This window comes from Larus michahellis, chromosome 3 (assembly GCF_964199755.1).
Source record: "Larus michahellis chromosome 3, bLarMic1.1, whole genome shotgun sequence".
Lineage (NCBI taxonomy): Eukaryota > Metazoa > Chordata > Aves > Charadriiformes > Laridae > Larus > Larus michahellis.
In genome coordinates, this window is record NC_133898.1 from 105,369,116 (window position 1) to 105,388,502 (window position 19,387).

At 40.3% G+C, this 19,387-nt stretch overlaps 1 protein-coding gene across 21 annotated transcripts in view; it reads right to left on the reverse strand.

The window, feature by feature from the left end:
- Positions 1-19,387, reverse strand: part of MLIP (muscular LMNA interacting protein) — a 116,191-nt gene that overhangs the window by 56,856 nt on the left and 39,948 nt on the right. For 19 of the 21 annotated variants that reach the window (XM_074581591.1, XM_074581596.1, XM_074581590.1 and 16 more), the window contains exons 2-3: positions 8,704-8,862; positions 6,332-6,697 (exon numbers count right to left, since the gene is read on the reverse strand). In XM_074581591.1, the coding sequence (XP_074437692.1) occupies positions 6,332-6,697; positions 8,704-8,862 (525 nt within the window). Of the gene's footprint in view, positions 1-6,331; positions 6,698-8,703; positions 8,863-10,840; positions 10,987-19,387 lie in introns of all 21 variants that reach the window. The other 2 variants (XM_074581604.1, XM_074581603.1) reach the window with 1 other exon arrangement.

The following is a 19,387-nucleotide window of genomic DNA, read 5'->3' on the forward strand; positions in this document are numbered from 1 at the left end:
AAGTTATGAGTTACTTTATTTTTATGAGACCTCAGTTTTGTTGACATAAACGAGGTTCAAGGTTACTGTATTTTTCATTTTGGGTAAAGCCCAAGACAGTTGTGCCATCAGCATCATGTGATGCCATTCACATTGTATAAACACAATGGAAAGTGAGAAAATCGCAATATTGTCCCATCTCACTTTACCAGTTCAGTGGAAAATAGCCTTTCTGTAAATGAGATTCAAGTCAAGTACTCATTTTTTCTCATTCAGTAAACAACACCTTCTGCAGCACTGTGATATCAGAACAAGAAATTTGCTCAGAACTACTTAAATCAGACATACAGTTTGTTTTTCACTTTTTTTTGTCATTCACAGAGCAGTGCATTTGACAGTTCGCAGTCCTTATCCCCTTCTCCACAGTCTTACAATACACTAATAAAACAGTAATGAGCTCTTTCATGAATGCCTTTTTTTCTTAGGTCTATTCTAATTAGGATTTGTCAAAACTAATTAGAGCATACAAGTATATTATCAACCTTTTATACAGTTTTGTCCTTCTAAAGAAAGAAATTCTCTCAAAATCGTCCAAGTTATTATAATGCTGAAATTAAAAACTGGTGTATACACAGTATGAATAAAACATATCAGTATGAAATAGTGAGCTAAGTCAACTGTAAAACCAAACGGCTACAAATTATCACCTAACTTTTGACTGGGCAATACGAAAGCAGGGAAATTGACTCTAATCCCTACAAACTTCATATAAATATAAGAACACAGATTTATCTACTGTTTGATACCCTGAAAAGATTGTACAGTTCTGTGAAAGACAATTATACCATTCAGTTCCACATACATGACTTACACATGTCTGTAGCTCAGTTTATGAATTATATTTTTTAATACAAATGTCCTCCCCACAAGAGAGAGGAATAATAATTAAAAAATAATTTATTATTATTATTTCAGATAGTATTGATACATCACAAAGGAAAAATAAGAACAAATCAAATAATTTTCAAGTGAGAGCACATGCTGGAAGAAGCTGTAACAAGAGCAGGACTTAGAGGCTTTTAAGGGCTAAACTATACCTAAAAGACTAAATATGGGCTAAACATGCACATCAGAACCCTATGAGTCCTTATAACTTAAAATAAGTGAGGTCTTCCTGTTAAATGATACCCTATAAATAGCAAGCCCTGTAAACTGAAGACACCTGCTGTATAAGACACCTTCAGAAAAGTCAAGGCAATGTCTTGATTTGTAGAAACCAACCAGAGTGCCTTCACAGCCCCATTAACTTCCCCTTATTTTATGTATGTGTTAAGGTGTCCCATTTCAAAGTGGAAAGCTAATGGATGTATACAAGGACAATACTAGAATATAAAAATCACTATCCATGATACTGTTGTACCGTATATTCTATTGGATTAAGAAATTATGACTCTTGTTGAAAAAGATGCTAATTAAGAATAAGAAAAAATAGTGGGAATTGAGAATAATTTACTGATATTTAAGCATTATGAAAAATTATTATTAAATATCTCATGAAACATAAAATTATTTAACAAGTTAAAAAGAAGCACGGTAATACATCTGATAATTTTGAGCAGACTGCTGAATTTAATAATGAGTTATGAAGTTGATCAACTACCAAAACAAAACTGGGGAATGAAATCTCTGTATTTCAAAATAGAATAGATAAATTTCCCTTTACAAAGACAACGGATTAAAAGAAAATGAGGAATGAATACGAAACTCAATAATGAAAAAGCAGGATGTGCAATGACTTCTAATTAGTTGAAACTTAATAAGAAAGATTTATAAGAAGCTAGGAAAATGTTCATGGTAGCAGATGATAAATATGCTACTCCAAGTATGATAAAGACATTTTGCAGTAGTTTTCTTCCAGTTTGAACACCACTCAACATTTATGTGCTGAGCTAATTGAGCCATTATTCAAGTCTTCTGAAAAGATATTGCTATTGTATTACACTGTTAACTACATCTATAGATGATCACCCTCTAATTTACAGGATCCGAGAATCATAACCAAAGTTGGTTGGAAATGACTTCTCGAGGTCACCTAGTCCAGCCTCCTCCTCAAAGCAGGGCTCTCACCAACACCAGTGGCTCAGGTCAGCTCTGGCTGTGTCTTAACCAAGTCTCTAAAGCCTTAATGGAGGTGGCTCCAGCACCTCCTGGGCAGCCTATGTCAGTGGTGCACCACATTCCAGTGACAAAGCTTCTCCAGATGTCCAGCTAGGACCTCCCATATTTCAATTTGTGGCCACTGCTGTCTCACCTGCCACTGCAGAGAAGAGTTTGGCTCTGTCATCTTTGTAGCTGCCCTTCAAGTAGCTGTGGGCTGTTCCTAGATACCTCCTTGACTACCTCTGGGTATGAGTCAACAAAGCCAGCTACCTCAGCCTCAGCTCCAGCCACCTTTATAGCTTTGTGCTAGACCCCCATTCCCTTCTTCACACCTCTATTGAATCTGGGGGTGAGTGGCCTCCAAACTGAGCATAGTTTAACAGGTTTTGCCTCACCTGTAGTGCTAATAGGTGAGATATAATAACTTCCCTTGATTAATGGAATTTGTTTTGCCTTTTTTTTCCCTTTTTGTTCAGTTTCTCTACTGGTTTAAAACACTTCTGTAGTTGTACTGGATTGGTGCAGAGGAAGTGAGTGAAGTAGATTTGTGTTCCTTTGGTCTGTGTTTCAACTGCAAGCCATTTTTTCTTCTCGGGAGCACCTCAGATATACATTTCCTAAAAATGTATAAAGAAAGTTGCAATAGGTGGCAAGGTTACCTTAGCGCAAAGGCATCAATGAACTTGAAAAAGATCTTGATGCCTTGTAGAGGATGATCCCAGACATATCAAAGAGGTCATAGTCTTAGTATTGAGCCTTACCCGGCAGACCTCCCTCACATTTGAAATGGTAGATCTAAGCTGGAGACAAGGCAAGTGATCTTTGGTGAGACCACATTGTTTTGTAAGGGCTCAAAAAATATGGTTATTTATACCAGCAAAGCCCTGAGAGATGTGATGGTCAAACAGGAAAGGGGAAAGCGTGTGACAAACTGAGAGCCCAAAAAACAAAAGTAATGTCCGAGAGAAGATATGGCTCAGTGCATCCTGGTCCTGGGGCCAGTTAACCATGCTTTGATCTCAGTAGAATTTGGTTATAGATCGGAAAGAATAAAGTAAATTCCTTACCAACCTGTCGTGGTTTCAGCTAGGATGGAGTTAACTTTCTTACTAGCAGCTGGTAGAGTGGTATGTTTTCGATTTGGGATGAAGACAGTGTTGGTAAAACAATGATGTTTTTAGTTGTTGTTAAGCAATCGAGGTCTTTTCTCTTTTCCATTCCTCACACCGCCCCTCCAGCAAGTAGACTGGGAGGGCACAAAAAGTCAGGAGGAGACACAGACAGGACAGCTGAACCCAACTGACCATATAACGTCATGCTCAGTATATAAAACTGTGGGAAGAAGACAGTCAGAGTTATGGTGTTTGTCTTCCCACGTAACCATTATGCATGATGGATCCCTGCTTTCCTGGAGATGGCTGAACACCGGCCTGCTGATGGGAAGCAGTGAATGAATTCCTTGTTTTGCTTTGCTTGCGTGCATGGCTTTTGCTTTACTTATTAAACTGTCTTTATCTCAACCCATGAGTTTTCTCACTTTCACTCTTCTGGTTCTCTTCCCCATCCCCACTGGGGATGTGAGCAAGCAGCTGCATGGTTCCCAGCTGGGGTTAAACCACTGCAGAACCAGAAAGTCAGAAAGAAGCACTGGAGACTGTGGAAGACTTCACAAAATCTCTGGAGACAGCACAGTAAACCAGACTGTGAGCTGAGACCCAATTTATATAGATACCATTCAGAACAGACCAGTTTTTCCCAACAAGGAAGGTGCATTCTTTCTGGCAATGGCAAGGAGTTTGTAGGGACTCTTTTTTGATTTGTCTGGAAAAGCCAAACCAGATGACATACATTGGAAAGAGGAGTGTCAAGTGACTTTGACTAGCTAAAAAAGCCTTCTGGCTATCAATCCCCCACAGTGAGTCAAGAAGTTTCTCCAAGCTGAGTTCATGTCCTGGTATTCATGGGAGCAGACATCCCCCTCATCCCAAAGGGTAAAATCCCAAGGGCAAGAGTCAGTCTGCCTCTCTCTTGCACAGCTAGACTCTCTTTAACATTAAAAAAAAAAAAAAAGGAAAAAACCAAACCCAAAACCACACAATATATAAACTGTAAACTATCACCAAAAATTTCCAAATATGAGCAGAATAACTGATTATTTTTTAACTGATTATTTTTTCAGACTTTGAATAGACCGTGGCATTTTCCAACATCAGTCAGGACCTTTACACCCCAAAGAACAATGGAAGCTTCCATCTTTTTCAGTGCTTTTCTTTTTTTCTTTCATTTAAACAAACTCAGAAATGAATGAAGCTGTAGGAGCCCTCTGATTCAGTTAGTGTAATCTCCTGTACAACACAATGTTCCCCAACGCTGGTCCTTGTTTTTCTCACCTCTGATGGGAAACCCATAGTCTAATTATGCTTTTAAATTAACATAATGTTATATGTAATAACTCTTGAGTGGGACAGATACTGCCCTTATAATCCAAGAACTGACAAGGTAGCCCCTATGTGGAATCCTTTGTACAAAGGAAATCTACCTGCAGATAAATAATGCATCCATTTAATCTTTCTGTAATTTTCCTTCATTTCTGATCTGATGATACTTCATTAGATAGCAGAGCAGAAAGAGTGATGCCTAAAGAAACACCAAAGAGGAATCAGAACATCAGTTGCAAGTAGCTTAGTAAAAACATCCTCCTCTTCTGAAGCGATAGAGACAGCTAGAGGTGTTTAGATAATGAAGACTGAGGAAGTACTTACAGTCTTGAAAACTTGTGACTTAAGAATAATGATGATATACATTACCTGTATTACATACTACCTCTCTTCACATTCAGGTGAAGAGTTAGTAAAGTAAGGCTTTAATTCCTTGTTCTGTGCAATCTGTATTTTCTGTTACTTTACCAGGCAAATCTCTGTTTACTTGTCAAGTCATCAAAAGCTTAAGAAAGCTACAGCACATAAGTTTTGCTGTATTGTCTCACAAAATACCCACCCAATTTCTGTAATGGCTTTTAAAGAAACCACCCAAGTAGGCCTGGCAGAATCTGCATACTAAAGATTGCTGAAGTAAATTTGTATTTCCCTAGGACAATTACTTTTTTACAGGCTGCTTCCTCTACAAAGATTTACCTATGCCTTTACACCTTCTTCAGATAAAATTCTCACTGACTTCACTGGGAGTTTCTTGGAAGAAATGAATATTTCATAATGATGTGTATCTCAAACCAGAATGGATTTCTTTTTCACAATTTCCTCAATCAAAAATTGACACTGAATTTGATGAAAAATTGAGTAACACAAGTATTTCAACACAAGATAGGAAGTCCTGGTCATTTTCAGAGAAGAGTAGCCATGCTTAACTTTTTTTTTAAAAAAAGCATTGATGAAGAATTGCGTTTTCAACTGATGGAAATCCTGTCGAGGTCAAAGGAAATGTCCGAGTTTATTCCATGTGAGAAGGATGTTGCTATTTTGCCAAAGGTAGAGTTTTCCACTGCATATACACCCTTGAAAACTATCAGTGCTCTTTCCAAGATGAGAGACATTAATTTTTCATGCAGTAAATCAGATTGATGCATTTTGAAAATGAAACATTTCAAAGAAAGACCCTTTTTTGAATTCTCCCAGTGACAATTTAAAATATCAATAAATCAATAAATGTGCCCTATAAAGATCAACATAAAATGGACCTCTCATCTTCATTAGTTCTTTACACCTGTGCAAAGTCAGTACTAACTAACAATCAGAATAATTGGATTTTTTACGGCCTCTTTCTCTAGCATAAAGGGCTGCAGAAGGTGCTGAGAAAGAAAATCTAGGCCTAGGAAGTCTGATGCTAATAATTCAAATGATCTACAGGCTCCGTTGATTTCAACGACCTTAGCCAATTTAGACTAGCTAGGAATCTAACACCTTCTGCTTAACTTGTTGTCATGATAAGCTGCTCTTAAAGGAAAGAACAATAGATCTGCATTACCTGCTCCACATATACACCAGAGCCATTAGGGAGAGGCAGCAAGTCAGAAGGGTTGGGACAACTCCTTAGAGTCCAAACGTTATAGGAATGGCCAATAAAAATGCTAATTAAAGAATAAATTGGCCAAGCTGCTTTACAAACTGACTTAGGGTCCACGTCCTGAAAGCTTTAGAAAGCAAAGGTTAGCTCTAGAGTTTAAAGAGTGGGTTACCTGATGTTTCTGTGGATCAGCAGCGCTGTGGGAAAGTGCAGCACCTGTAAACCCATCGCCAGTGGGTTTCCCTGCTCCAGTGCCAGGAGAAACGTGGGACGTGGCCAGCAGCTGAGCGCTGATGGGACCGTAGCCATTGGAAGGCCGATGGACATTGTTTGACGCAGCAGCTGCTTCATCTTCATCACCGGAGTCCGTAATCAGGATAAACTCAGCCTTAAAAAGGTCATTCTCCTGCATTTCTCCTTTGCTTGAGTTACGCCCCAGGGAATGGAAAGCAGTTCGGGTGCTGTCTGTATGGACAGTGGACACACAGTCTTGTCTGACCCCGCTCTTTAAGGCCAGTTCATCAGAGACTGCGTTAGACTGCAAAAGACACAAGGAAAAGGGTCCCAATGAGCTGCATTTTATTTGAGTTCCCCAAAATGCAAAGCAATTTTGGCTTGCAGCGTTGGCTGGTGCCGCGCTACCAAAAGTGCAGAGGGCGAATGAAGAATTTGGGCACGAGCACCCAGTAGAAATCAGGTCCCCAGGGAGCCCCTCGCTTCCAGCCCCCCGGTCAATGCTGCAGGGGCTGCCCTCCCTGCGACTCGCCCAGCAACGGGGGACTCTGAGCACAAACGACCTCCCGAGCCCAGGGCGGGCGCGGGAACCGAGAAGGAGGGTGCAGTGAAGCCGAATGAGCTGTCAGACCAGACTACGCCAGACACGGTGGGAAGGCACCCCGACCGCGGGATCCACGGGAGCGGACAATGCTCCTCAGAGGAGCCTGACAGACAAATCTGGGACAAAACCTATACATATTAATGAAGAAACAAAGGCCTTTAAGCCAGGGCATTCTCTGAAGAGAGCAGACAAAGAATCTGAGGTCAGAGAGCTTTACTGTATGTTCAAGCTTCTCAGCACAGACTACAACGGTTCCTCGTATTTTCTGTGATTTCCGCGTCCAATATGTAGCTTCTCAAGCATGCTTTGGATGAGAGCAGGAGTAGCGCAAGCTGGGCATACAACACGCACATCACCAAATCACTCCGTATCGAAACTGCTGTGGAAAATCCTATTTCTCTTGAAGGAGGAATCAGGTAAAAGGAGAGCAGCAGTGTGCACTGCAAGAGAAAGCCTGTAGATGGGGCTCGTATTTGAATCCTGCTTGAGGAATACAGTAATGACAAATTTCCACTGCCAGCTCCACCAGTCCCTGGAGCTCAGTTCTTTAAAAGAATATAGGACCATAAAACAGCATGAGTTCGGAGGTGTTATTTTCATTATCTGATGTTGGTTGGCTTTTTTTAAATATTGTTCAGGTTCTAGATATTTTAGAAAAGGGAGTAACCAGTGCTATGAAGGCCTCAGCCCTGCATCAGCTGCCAGGAAAGTTTTCTCTGCCAATAGAGAACCACAGGGAGAGAGAGGTCAGGAATACCTGATTCTGCCTCACCCTGGGCACTACTTACAGCAAAACCTATACTGAGCGGCTGGAAATGTAACTCATCAGTTAAACATCCTGAGGACAATATTCCAGTGCATGTCTCTTCAAAAATGCCCACTCTCTGCCCAGACCAGCCTCTTTTTTAGTCAGATAGGCCACTGAAAATGCTGGAACGTGTGCATGTCAGAGGACTGTGAACTGCTTATTTATTATTTGGTTTATTACCACCAAGAACCCAGCAATGTCCCAGGGAAGGTGCTGTTACGCAAGAGCAGAATCACCATAAGCATTAATATTAATCTGGGGGTTCCAGCTTCCTCTCAAGCAACATGGAACAACATAAGAGGCTGTTGAAGTGTTATGAGGCAGGAAAGGAATAACAAACACTATGGCCTGGCTAAAGGCAGGAGAACCAGGGACATTGTGCTGCTGGCTTCACCATCATGGGAAATCATGGGGACAAGGTTTCAAAAACACAAAAGCAAGCTTTCACTTTGATGCATTACGACACAGCTGTGAAAGGGATTGGCACCTTTGCTGGAAGCCACAGCACTGGCACTTGCTGAAACCAGCATCCAGTGACCAACTCTGGGTCGACTCCCATGTGATAACCCTCCTTACATACCACCCTTGCTCCCATGAAGATCAGGAAGGAATCCCCCCTCATCTGCCAAGAATATAGCTTTTACATGACAGACGACAGTAATGAGATGGGCAAAGTTTTTTCCTTCCAATATAAACTCTGCCAAAAACAAAACAGGCTGTTGAGGAGATATCAGACTTCTCTTGCAAAATGATTCTGCATCTCCAATAGGCTTGGTAATTAAAATGAAGCACAGCCAAGAAACAGTTCAAGGGAAAGACATTCAGTCCAGTGATGCTCAGGGCAAAATTTTCTGTATCTTTTGAAAGAGTGGAAAAATAAGTGCAAATAAAAATCTACCTTATTTATAATTTCTTGATTGCTCAGATCCTTTGGCTCCTCTGGAATTGTCACAAGGAACTTAGAGACATCTACAACCTCAAAATGGGTTGGGAGTCTTCCAATGGATGGTACAAATGTAAAGGTCAGTGGTTTAGTTCCAGATTCTTGAGAAGTGACCTACAAAACACACAATTAGTTCAACTTTTTTGCCCAAAGAAAAACTATTTTTGTCAGAGTTGAAATAACATTAATTACTTCATCTACATAACGTACAAGTCTGTTATTAACTATACTGGTCATTGCTTTTTTTTAACAGGTCATTATATATTAAGGTCTTCTTTTACAGACAGAATATGGCCTTGATTATACCCATCATCATCCTACATATTCTAATAATGTGACACAGCAGACAGCAGAAAATTTGTTCAATAATTTGTTATTCTTTCCGTTTTCCGTACTAGAAACAGAAAACCATATTCAATTAAGTTGCTTTTGTCTTTGTTTAACTCCACTTTAGTAGAACAACAATGCAATTATACCGCTGTATCTGGACATAGTACAGCCCCTAGAGTATTTGCTTAACAACTTACAACAAATTGGAAGAACTTTTGCTATGCAAAAAGAAAGCAAAACATGTTTACATTTAGCAAATGCAGCTAATTCTGAACATCTGGGATGAATTCTGGTTCAAGTGAAGGATTTTCTCCCATTTTCTTTGGACCATTCAGCCGCATACACCAACTAATTCTGTGTCTGTCTTCTCATTTCTCCCTCCCCACCTTGCATTCTGGCTAGGCTTGTGTATGTAGGGTCTGAATGCAATGAAGAGAAGAGAGACTAAGAGAAGGCAATTTCACCTAAACATTCAATTTTATGACAGTGCTCTCCCACCACTTCCATCCCCTTCACAGGAGATGCTCGACAGGAAAAAAAAGTCCACACTGTGGTAAAACTCTCAGTTGCTTTGCCAGGTGTCAGGGAGAGGAACTCCAAAGACCCTAGCAAGGTAGATGGAGGGAACAACGGCCCAAACTGATGAACCTGATATGCCGACTTTCACACTACTCATTGGTGATGATTCTTTCTGATTCAAAACTATGATTTCCCCCAGTTTCATCATGTGATTTAAAGCTTATGGCAGTTAATTGTGTTTTCAATGTATTCTAATATGCAGAACCTTGAACTGTATTGAATCATTGAGAAAAACAGGACCATTGTTTTGACTTTTTTGGCTTACTCATTTAAAGTGAAACAAATTGGAGAGCTATGGCTCTCACTATGCTTCTTTGTAATTTGCATCCATAAGTAAATAGCAATTACAGAACAGAGTGGAATTATGGAACACATTCACATGACTCTGTCTTCTCATGGCTGGAACATTAAAAACGACAGGCATAGACTTCCAGTTTTTAAAAAAAAATCTAAGCAAATATCAGTTACTTCGTGACAGCTGTCTCCTGCAGGGCTTGAGCAAAGCAGAGGCAGGTTATTTATACAAACATTGCCAACTGCTGTTTTCTCTACAATTTATGAGAACTCTTCACTCTCAGACACACCCAGAATAAATTTCCATGTGTACACCTCTAATTCTGAAATAATGAGGTGTTTTGATGTTTGAAAGTGAGAAATCTGAATAAACGGACGCCCTTTTCGGTACTGAAATCGGGCCTTTATATTCATAAACTCACACGAGTAGGTTACGTTACGCTGCAGGCTTGCTGCCCAGTCAGAGGTGTGCGCTGCAAGGCTGCAGGGACAAGGTGGTCTCCTACTTCCCCCCCCAGCCTCTTCACAGCGTCTAAGTACTGGAGACAAGTTATGAGGCTCCAGACCATTTCATAGTAATGGGACATCTTGCCAGCACCTAATTCTGTACTGTGTCTTATCCTGCACTCGCAATTCTATTGCTTTGGTGGAAAAATTCAAGAATACATGAAGAAAAACTTGCTGTATTTGGCCTAAACACATCGTGGAAATAACCATCAAAATTGCACAAGCTAAAACTAAGTTTGGAAAACACATATAAAGAAAGATGAGCGAGCTGGAATATTTTTTCAGGTGGAAAATGCCATTAAAGCATGGATTTATTTATATTCCCCTTGTGTATTTTATTTTTCCTGGAGTTTAGAAAGTATAAATCAGCAAATAGAATTACTTCATTGCAGAAAGTTTTAAGTTGTCAGGTACTGTGAGAGGCAGTGTGAAGGGATGCGCTCCACTTAGGTTCGCTCATAGTGAGTAGGAAAAAGGAGCTTCTAGCAGGTGAAACTGGTCATGCAATCTAGGCTGCGTCACGGAAACCTAGACAAGGAGCAAATATCACGAGAGTGGTCAGAGAACCCGAATGTTGCCACTGAAGAAAACAAAAGAGAAGAAACTCTTGTTTAAGAACATCTTTTAAGTGGTTGTTTTCATTTTACAGATTTCAAAAAAACAAGTAAAAATACTTTGACATTTTTAAATTTAAATCGTAACTGGACAATGTGATGCAGAAGGAACCATCCCCTACTTTTCTTTTTTTTTTTAAAGGTAGACAAAGAATTTTTGCACCTTTTTTCATATACTCATTTAATTGACTACATCTCTCTGGCTGATGTTTCTATCCTTGAGGAACTGAAAGAAATGAAAAAGATGGATTTTTCAGCATTTAACTACATTTAATAAAAGCCACTGACCTGTAGAGGTAAATAATAGCAAAATAACCTTAAAATTCAAATATTTTAAAAAAACATATATGAAACTTTCTTGCAGTTTATAATCTTTTCTCTAGACTTAATAGTAACAGGAGAAGGAATTCAATGCCTTACATTCCCTGCTGCTGTAATTTATTTGAATCAATAGAGTTACGGTAGCAGAAAAATACCATAAGCGACATCTATTCAAGTTAATATTAATGAATTCTGGTTTATATTACATAATCAACTTTATGCACAATAAAATAATTTATTATTTTTAATTGCACCCTTTCATGTTTACTTAGTTCTTTGAAGAATATACATTATAGAGTTTAAAATAAATAACCTTCGAATATCCATCAGGGGCTATAGGCTGCTGCATTATACATAACCAAATAGCTTCAAAAGGAGAAACTTATTCCAGATGACTTCCATGACTTCCTATGACATTAATTTACAAATAGGTTTGTTACATAATTAATACCATCAATTTACAACTGCCCCAGGGATAGTAACTTAAATTATATTAATTATTGTTTTCATTACCACAGCTTCTACAGTCTTTACTTGTAGAGCACATTTTTATTGTCTCGATTACCTTATGAAGACAAATGAACACTTCTATTAAATCTCTTGCATGCTCTATATGCATTCTGCATACTGCCTATTTTGTAATTTAAATTGAGGTCCCCTTGTCAGTGATTGCTTCCCAGGATTTCCTTCTGGAATACAGATTGCTAAAGTGAAATTGAATATGCTGGTTTCACATTACCACTTCTTCCACTGATTTGCTAATGTAAGTCATTTCGCTAATAAAGCGACGCCCTGAGAAAACCTCACTCTTGAAATATCAAGTAATTCCTTCAGAGGCTGTTTATTTGTTTGTTTAAAGGACAGAAAAGGAAATATATGCATAAGTAATAGCAAATAACAAGGGTGTGCATCATGCCACAGAAGCATGTTGGCTGACGCGCTGTTTCGGTCAGAGCACACATCCACATGCCCGCGGTTCCTGCGAGATAAATATAGCTCTAACACAGAGCCAGGGCACAGCTAATGCCACTCGCCCAGCCAGGGAGGGGGGCCGTCCGAAAACACCGCCCGGGCCGGGTAACCTCGCGTTAAACTCCTTTCCTCTGTTCAGACTGAAGTCAAACCACAGAAGAGACGTTGTCTCCTCCTCGAGACAGAGAACAAGGCGAGTCTACTGTGGATGAAATGATCAGTTACTGAGATGAAGGGGTCTTCGGCCTATCTTCGTAGCCTCACTTATTATAGCTATCACAGTAACCTAATACGGATTAGCTGATTATTGTGTAATATGAACCCTGGCTTATCTAAAACCTTTTACAAACAGCAGCAGCGGATCATCTGAACACCAACTTTATATCTGCGAAACTTCAGGGGAAAAAGCGGAATCCGCTCCAAAAGTCCAGGGTGAAATTACAGCCCAGTTGAAATTTGTGCCAAAATTCCCACCGAGAGCTGTGGTCCAGGAGCCTGCCCGAGCCGTTCGCCTGTCTCTGTGATGTGCTCGTTGTATATCACCTTCAGCAAATCACTTTTGCTTCTTTCAGTACAGCAGCACACGCTAAAACGCACACACAGACATCTTTTGAAAATCAGTGGGTGCAAAGCACTGGAAAGAGCAAATGAATAATAGTATAAAGTTGTAATCTATTATTCAAAATGCAAGAGCTCATTCAGCTGAAGTGTTTCTTTTCAACAATAATTTTAATTAGCTCTTAAGCCCAGCAGACTTTATACAACTGTAATTGCTCTGTCATACCAGCCTACACATCTGCAGCTAAGCATGGTGAAAATTAAATAAAGGTAACCTTTAATTTCCTCCTTTGCAAAGGGGGAGTAAAATACCTTGCCTGTTAAATTTAATTGATTTAATTAAATGCAGTTTGACTAAATGCTCATATAACATCAGACCCTAAGGTGACCTGGGTCTCTAAATAATATTTTAGGTCCATTGACACCCTTAAAGCCCCTATTTGCTCCAGTCTCCGAAACCTCCTAGGAAGCAACATCTTCCAAGCTAAAAACAACCTCTGTTGTAACATCCCAAGCTGCTCTAGTCCATCACCCACACACAAACCTCTATCTAGGCAATCCTACACCCAGACTGCCTCCAGCTGCTCCCTCAGCAGGTAGCAACCATTTCCTGCCCAGCCTTCATTTTACTGCGTGGATCGATCAGAAATGAACCAGAAATATTTCTTCTGATTTTGCACAGTTTGTTTTTTTTTTCATGGTATGGCCAGGCTTGCCATCTGGTCTTGCATAGAAGGCGGTCAAGGACTGGCAAAAGCAGACTGAAAAAGTTTGAAGGCTGATTGCAAAAGAAAATTTAAAAAAAAAAAACAAAAAAACAAACCAAACAATTTGTGCTGTCTAGCATGCACACAGACTGCTTTTCCAATACATTAGTGGCCAGAAGATTCCCTGGGAAAAGGGAGACTTCAGAGTAAGTCCAGTGCCTGTAGATACGTACAAATATCTGCACCTACACTTAGGTCCTTACAAGGCCATGGGACTTACAAGTTCGTATGTAGAGTATCCAGACACAGCGGCATTCACGCACACTGATAGGCATGATGTATGCTTATACAATGTCATGACACTTCTGCCCAACAAAAAGGCTGCAGACTGCTTAGTCACATTAGTATAACAGCAGCGAGGCACAAGGGATCCCAGTTTTCCAGTCCTTTTTTGAACAACTCCATCTCAACTATTCAGTGAGAAACGGAAAATTAATCTGCATTTATTCTTTTTCCTGTAAAAATTTCTTGCAATTTCAGCCCTGCAAGAGAGTGCCAGAATGCTGCTGTCATCCTCACAGCTGTGTTGGCGTGCAGTCTCATTAACGGGTATGACATAATTCCCCTCATTTTCTTTTCCCAAAAGCTGCAGCTATCAGTAAGCAGGTGTAATTTTCAAATCAAGCACTGAGAATAGAAATAAATCCCTGCTTACATCTGTCAGAGCTGAGACATCAGTCTTGTGGGGTGATGCTAGCAAGGAACTTCCGTCTTACAGCAGGGCGCATCAGCCATTTGCCCTTTGGTTTCTGGAGACGCTGGAGTGGTTGAAGGCCAGAGGGATTTCAGCCAGACCAGCTCCCTCCCCACCGAGCTGAGGTTCACACCTGCTGAGGTTTCCCCACCGCACCACTGAGCGCCGCCAGTCCTGCCCTCGCCGCCATAGGAGGTTCAAGCCCACATGGTGCTGCCACCAGAGATGAGCACCTCAGCAGTTCTCCTTTCAAAGATGCGTTGCAAGGCAAGTTTAGTAACACAATGGTGAAATTGTGGCAAGCAATATATTTTGGGAACAGGTGGTGCCCAGCGTCACATCTCTGCCTATACATATCCCTGCACGTGTCTTCTAATGGACCGTTACTTTTGTACAGTGAACTAACGATTGAGTGACTCCAGAAAAAGGATATGTATGTGCTGATAAAACATATGTCATGTTATCAGGAAACCATAGCTTGAAGGCTGTTGAAGAAAACCAGGGGGTTTTAACAGGTGCCTCCAAAAGTACAAGCACAAGATAATAGCAGAAGCCTGGGAAGTGTAAATATTGGATAGGTGCCTTAGGGCTACAAGCACAAATCATTAATAATCCTGTTATTACTCACTACAGGAATGCAACCTTGTGTGCTAATATTATGGGTAACAGAGGAAGCAAAGAACTAGTATCCAACATACAGAAGACGTATCAAGCATCATAGAATTTGGATATGACATCAAATTTGCTGGCCAATGAAGAAAGAACAAGTGAACTGTTAGCAAACATAGAAAAATAACTTCAACCGGGCTAAAAGTGCAGGGGAAGTAAGACCCACCACCACCATCGTAGATATCCCTGCAAATAACTGGAGATGCTGGCAGCTTCCATAACAATGCATAGAAAAAAAGAAGTGGTAGAAATGAGAAAGTTAGTCTAGGTCAGTTTTAACTGTATAATTCTTGAGAATGAGCTGTAATAATTGGACCATTTGGACTTTAAGAGTGAATATCACTGTAGTTGGACTAGTAATCATCATATAAGCCGGATGTACGTGTGAATTTGAATGCATTTGTGCGAACAGTATAGTGAGGAGGGGCTAAAAGAAAAGAGTATATTGAAGAGAGGGTGAGTATGAGAGATAGTGCATGAAAGTTTTTGCTAAACTGATAAACTCAGGAGATTAGTGGTCCAGCTGAATACACAAAAAATGACAAATTCAGAATACCAAGAGTCAGCCCAATCTACCTGAGGCCACCAGGACACACAAGCATCCACAGTACACAAGTTGAACCCCATCTAAGAAGGCCGTAGCTGCTATACATGGACAAAGGCCGTGGGATTATACCTACAAACAATGAAACAAGAGGCCTCTAACTTAACTTTCCGACCATTCACCTAGAAGCCAAAGGCATAGCAGTAGAACCTTCTGCTTCTGCACAAAGGGTTGACCTCCCAGCTAAGGCTCAACAGGGTAGCTATGAGTTAGAGCACGAGTGTACGAGAGACCCGTGTGAGTAACTAAATGCACCGTGTGAATAGTTTTCTGCTGTTAATAAGAACAGCCTCATTCTATTAATGATAATAGCTTGGCTAATAAAAAGCGTTCTGATAAATATTGGTTGTGATGAGGGCCTCTTCCAACTTGACCCCCTGTCAGGAAAAAGGGAATTAACAACATTATAACTCTGTGATTAGATTGCTAATACTTCAATTAGATTAACTACACGTTTTTGCATCTCTATGCGTGTTTCTCTTGAGCTACCTCATGAAGCTTGGTAGTGATTTGGATGCAGCAGATGCGATTGAGCATTTCCCACTTGTGCAACTTTTCTGCTCATTTTTGAAGAACTGCCTTCCTGTTTTGCTTACACACGACGGAAGGAGGACCGGCACAGCCTCACTTTAGCAGGTGAGTTATGCTTTTAACAGCTCCACAATGACAGTTGCGTGTGAAATCCCTCATGCACTCTAATGAGGATGTGCAGGATGTCGGGGCTCTCAGTGCTTCCCTGCGAACCTGCCGTTAGCAAGAACACTTCAGCAGTATTCCGGTGTATGCAACAGCACTGGCAGGCTCTCTGTGTTTCCCCAGGTATCACTCTACCCAAAACACTTCAACACAGAATGTGGTCACTCCTGTCATCCAAGTCTGACAGCAAGAAATGAACAACTGTGGCCCTTTCTACCACGGTCACCTGATATTGTAGTATTTACTCCAAAAAAAAATTCTCCTCAAACCTGAAGGACCACAGGTTCAGGCTCAAATTCATTCTCACTTCCAGCACTTACAGCAAAGAAAACCACCTCTTTTCAGCAGAGGGTACAAGATCGTTTCAAACACTGGGAGGTCTCTTCCCACCCAGAGACTTCAGCTACCTCTGAGTGACTGGAACGTGCCCGTTCTCTCTGGCCCAGGTTAACAGCCCGTGTCATTACCTGCTGCCCCTGGGTAAAACCAACCAGCTCCACCTGCTCCCACTGAAACACCAAAAAGCAGGGAGATGCTGCTACTCACATGCATCCTGTAGGTACTGCACACGTATGCTCTCCAGGCACCTGTCTCCTCATTCATTTTGACTGTTTCTGGTTGCCTAAAAGTTTCCTTTTACTCTCATTTCCCTCTTTTATTACTTCTGTCTGTTCTCAGCTAAACGCTGTTAAAAGTACGTTTAATTTTTTGATGGCTTTTACAGGTTAGTTTTTGAAAGATATTTTCATTTTTGAAAACTGTAAAAAGTAAGGGGGTTTGAGTGTTAAAACATTTTGACCAAGTTTGGTTTAATTGGAAAGTAACTTTTCATTTTAAAATAATTGATCTGACAGGGGGAAAGAAAAAGTTGATGTGATTTGCTCTTGGCAGCACAGATTCTATCAAGCTGTCTCTTGCGTTCGGACTCTTCCATTATTATTATAAAACTTTAGGGTTTATTTCTTTTAAATCTCTGAAGCATGAAATTTTCAATTGATACCTCCTTTCCCAAACTGCTACTGTGCCTGGGCATTTGTCTGGCTAAGGAGATATATTTTTAAAGTAGGGATCCAAAGCACATAAAGAAACACATAGAGCTGTATAGCTTAAATTTTCAAAATCTATGCACCTGGCACCCACATATCAATGACAGATAACAGCACATCTTTCACGTTTTAGAGTTCTCTCACTAATTGATCATGACATACTCTCAAATATCGTTTTCAAGATCCAAAAAGCTATCCGGCATCTGTATTTATCAGGTTTTTGATCAGTCAGAAAAGGAGGTATTTAAAAAAAAAAAAAAAACCAACAAAAAACCCCCAGATGTTTTCATAGATTTCATGAAGTGCAAATTAAAACCTTCGTCTTTATCCACTCTCCTATGACCACACTGAAGACTTCTGGTTTATTTGCTGTCCTTTTTTTTTGCTACCATTCCAGCAGACAGCAGTGAAAGTCTTATAATACCAGCTAGACCAGATCCCACAGCCCCTTTCCATAAGGAAGAGAAGTTCTCATGGATAGTACGTTAGGGATACACAGAGTATTTTGGAAATATCACATGCAAAATTTTCAGCTTTTTAACCAACCATAGGAAAAGGCAGATGTTATTTTAATCACTAAGACATGGATTATTTCATCCTGTATGATCAGCAATAGGCTTCCCATCAGGAGCCGCCCTACCCTTCACAGTCGTATGCGCAAGTGATTTAACAAATAATCAATACAAGCCCGTCTACAAGCATTCTTACCTATCCTCTGCTAATAAAACTCAGTGGGCTGATAATTCAGATCCCTCCTTCCCCAGGCTGCTGTCTGTAGCATGTAGAGCACGGTCCGGAGATAAATAAAAAATGAACATTAAAAAGCGGTGAAGAAGTGTGCGATAAAACTGAAGTATAGGACATTTTTTCCATTTCTCAGCAAGGATTTTCAGAGGTCTTTTTAATGAGCTATTTTCTGAGTAGGTCTGTGTGGGCCCAGAAGAATGCTGGCTACAAAGGGTAATTATTCTGGCACTCAGCTACTAACAAACAAAAAGGTAAAGCTGGAGGGCTGTTGGCTTCTTCTGCACGTTCATAGGAGGGCAGGGTGATAAACGTAGGATCTCGTTTTCTTCTCTGTGCTAATCATTAAAAAGCAACCGTCTTTAAACATTTAACTTGAGCTTTCCCTGATGTCAAGAGCACTGCATGTTTAACAGGGCCAGGGTCATTTTCATATGACTTTATCTATTTGGAAGAATAGCTACACTTGTTCCAATTAAGTCATTTCGTTTTTATTTTTTCCAACAAAAGCGTATGTGTGAAGAATTGTCATTTTACAAACTAGACTTTGTCTCATAAAAAAAAAACATTTTGAGTTTTGCACTCTGGCATAATCATTCGGCTAAACACAGTCATGTACCATTCCTCAGATGTTTTAGAGTGTAGGAGAAAGAATAGGAGTAGATTTTCCACAGCAGACTGTACATTTTGTACCAAGAGCAAGCATAATTTCTTTAGCTAACAAATCAGGGCAGCCTATAAACTGAAATCTATACTTTGCCTTAGGCTTCCAGTGCAGCCCTGAGTAAGTGCCTATAACCTTGTCTATTCTAAAATATTCTGACGGTCCGTGGGCAACTGCAACTTCTTTGCCATATATTCCCAGATATCCTACATCCACGTGACATTATTTGACAAGTTTTGGTGAAGGTAACACACGTAGTTAGCACATGCCAGCCTTAACTTAGAACAACTCTCACCTCTCTGGTTTCTGTACCTAGGCGTGAACATACGGCATCTATCAAAGCTCCCATTTGAGTCCACCCAGGCAGCGCTTCATAACTAGGACTATCCCATTGAGATGACCATCTTTACCTAAGTCAAGTTCTGCTTCTGCCCTGCAACTCATCTTCTTGCCAGAACAGAGATATAAATGATGTTTACTTTCAAAATCAGGTTTTCATTTTTTTCTAGCATTATGCTCTTGGTCTTATATTTCAATGTCATTTAAAACACCTACTGACCAGTGATTCTTTCTTTCCTTT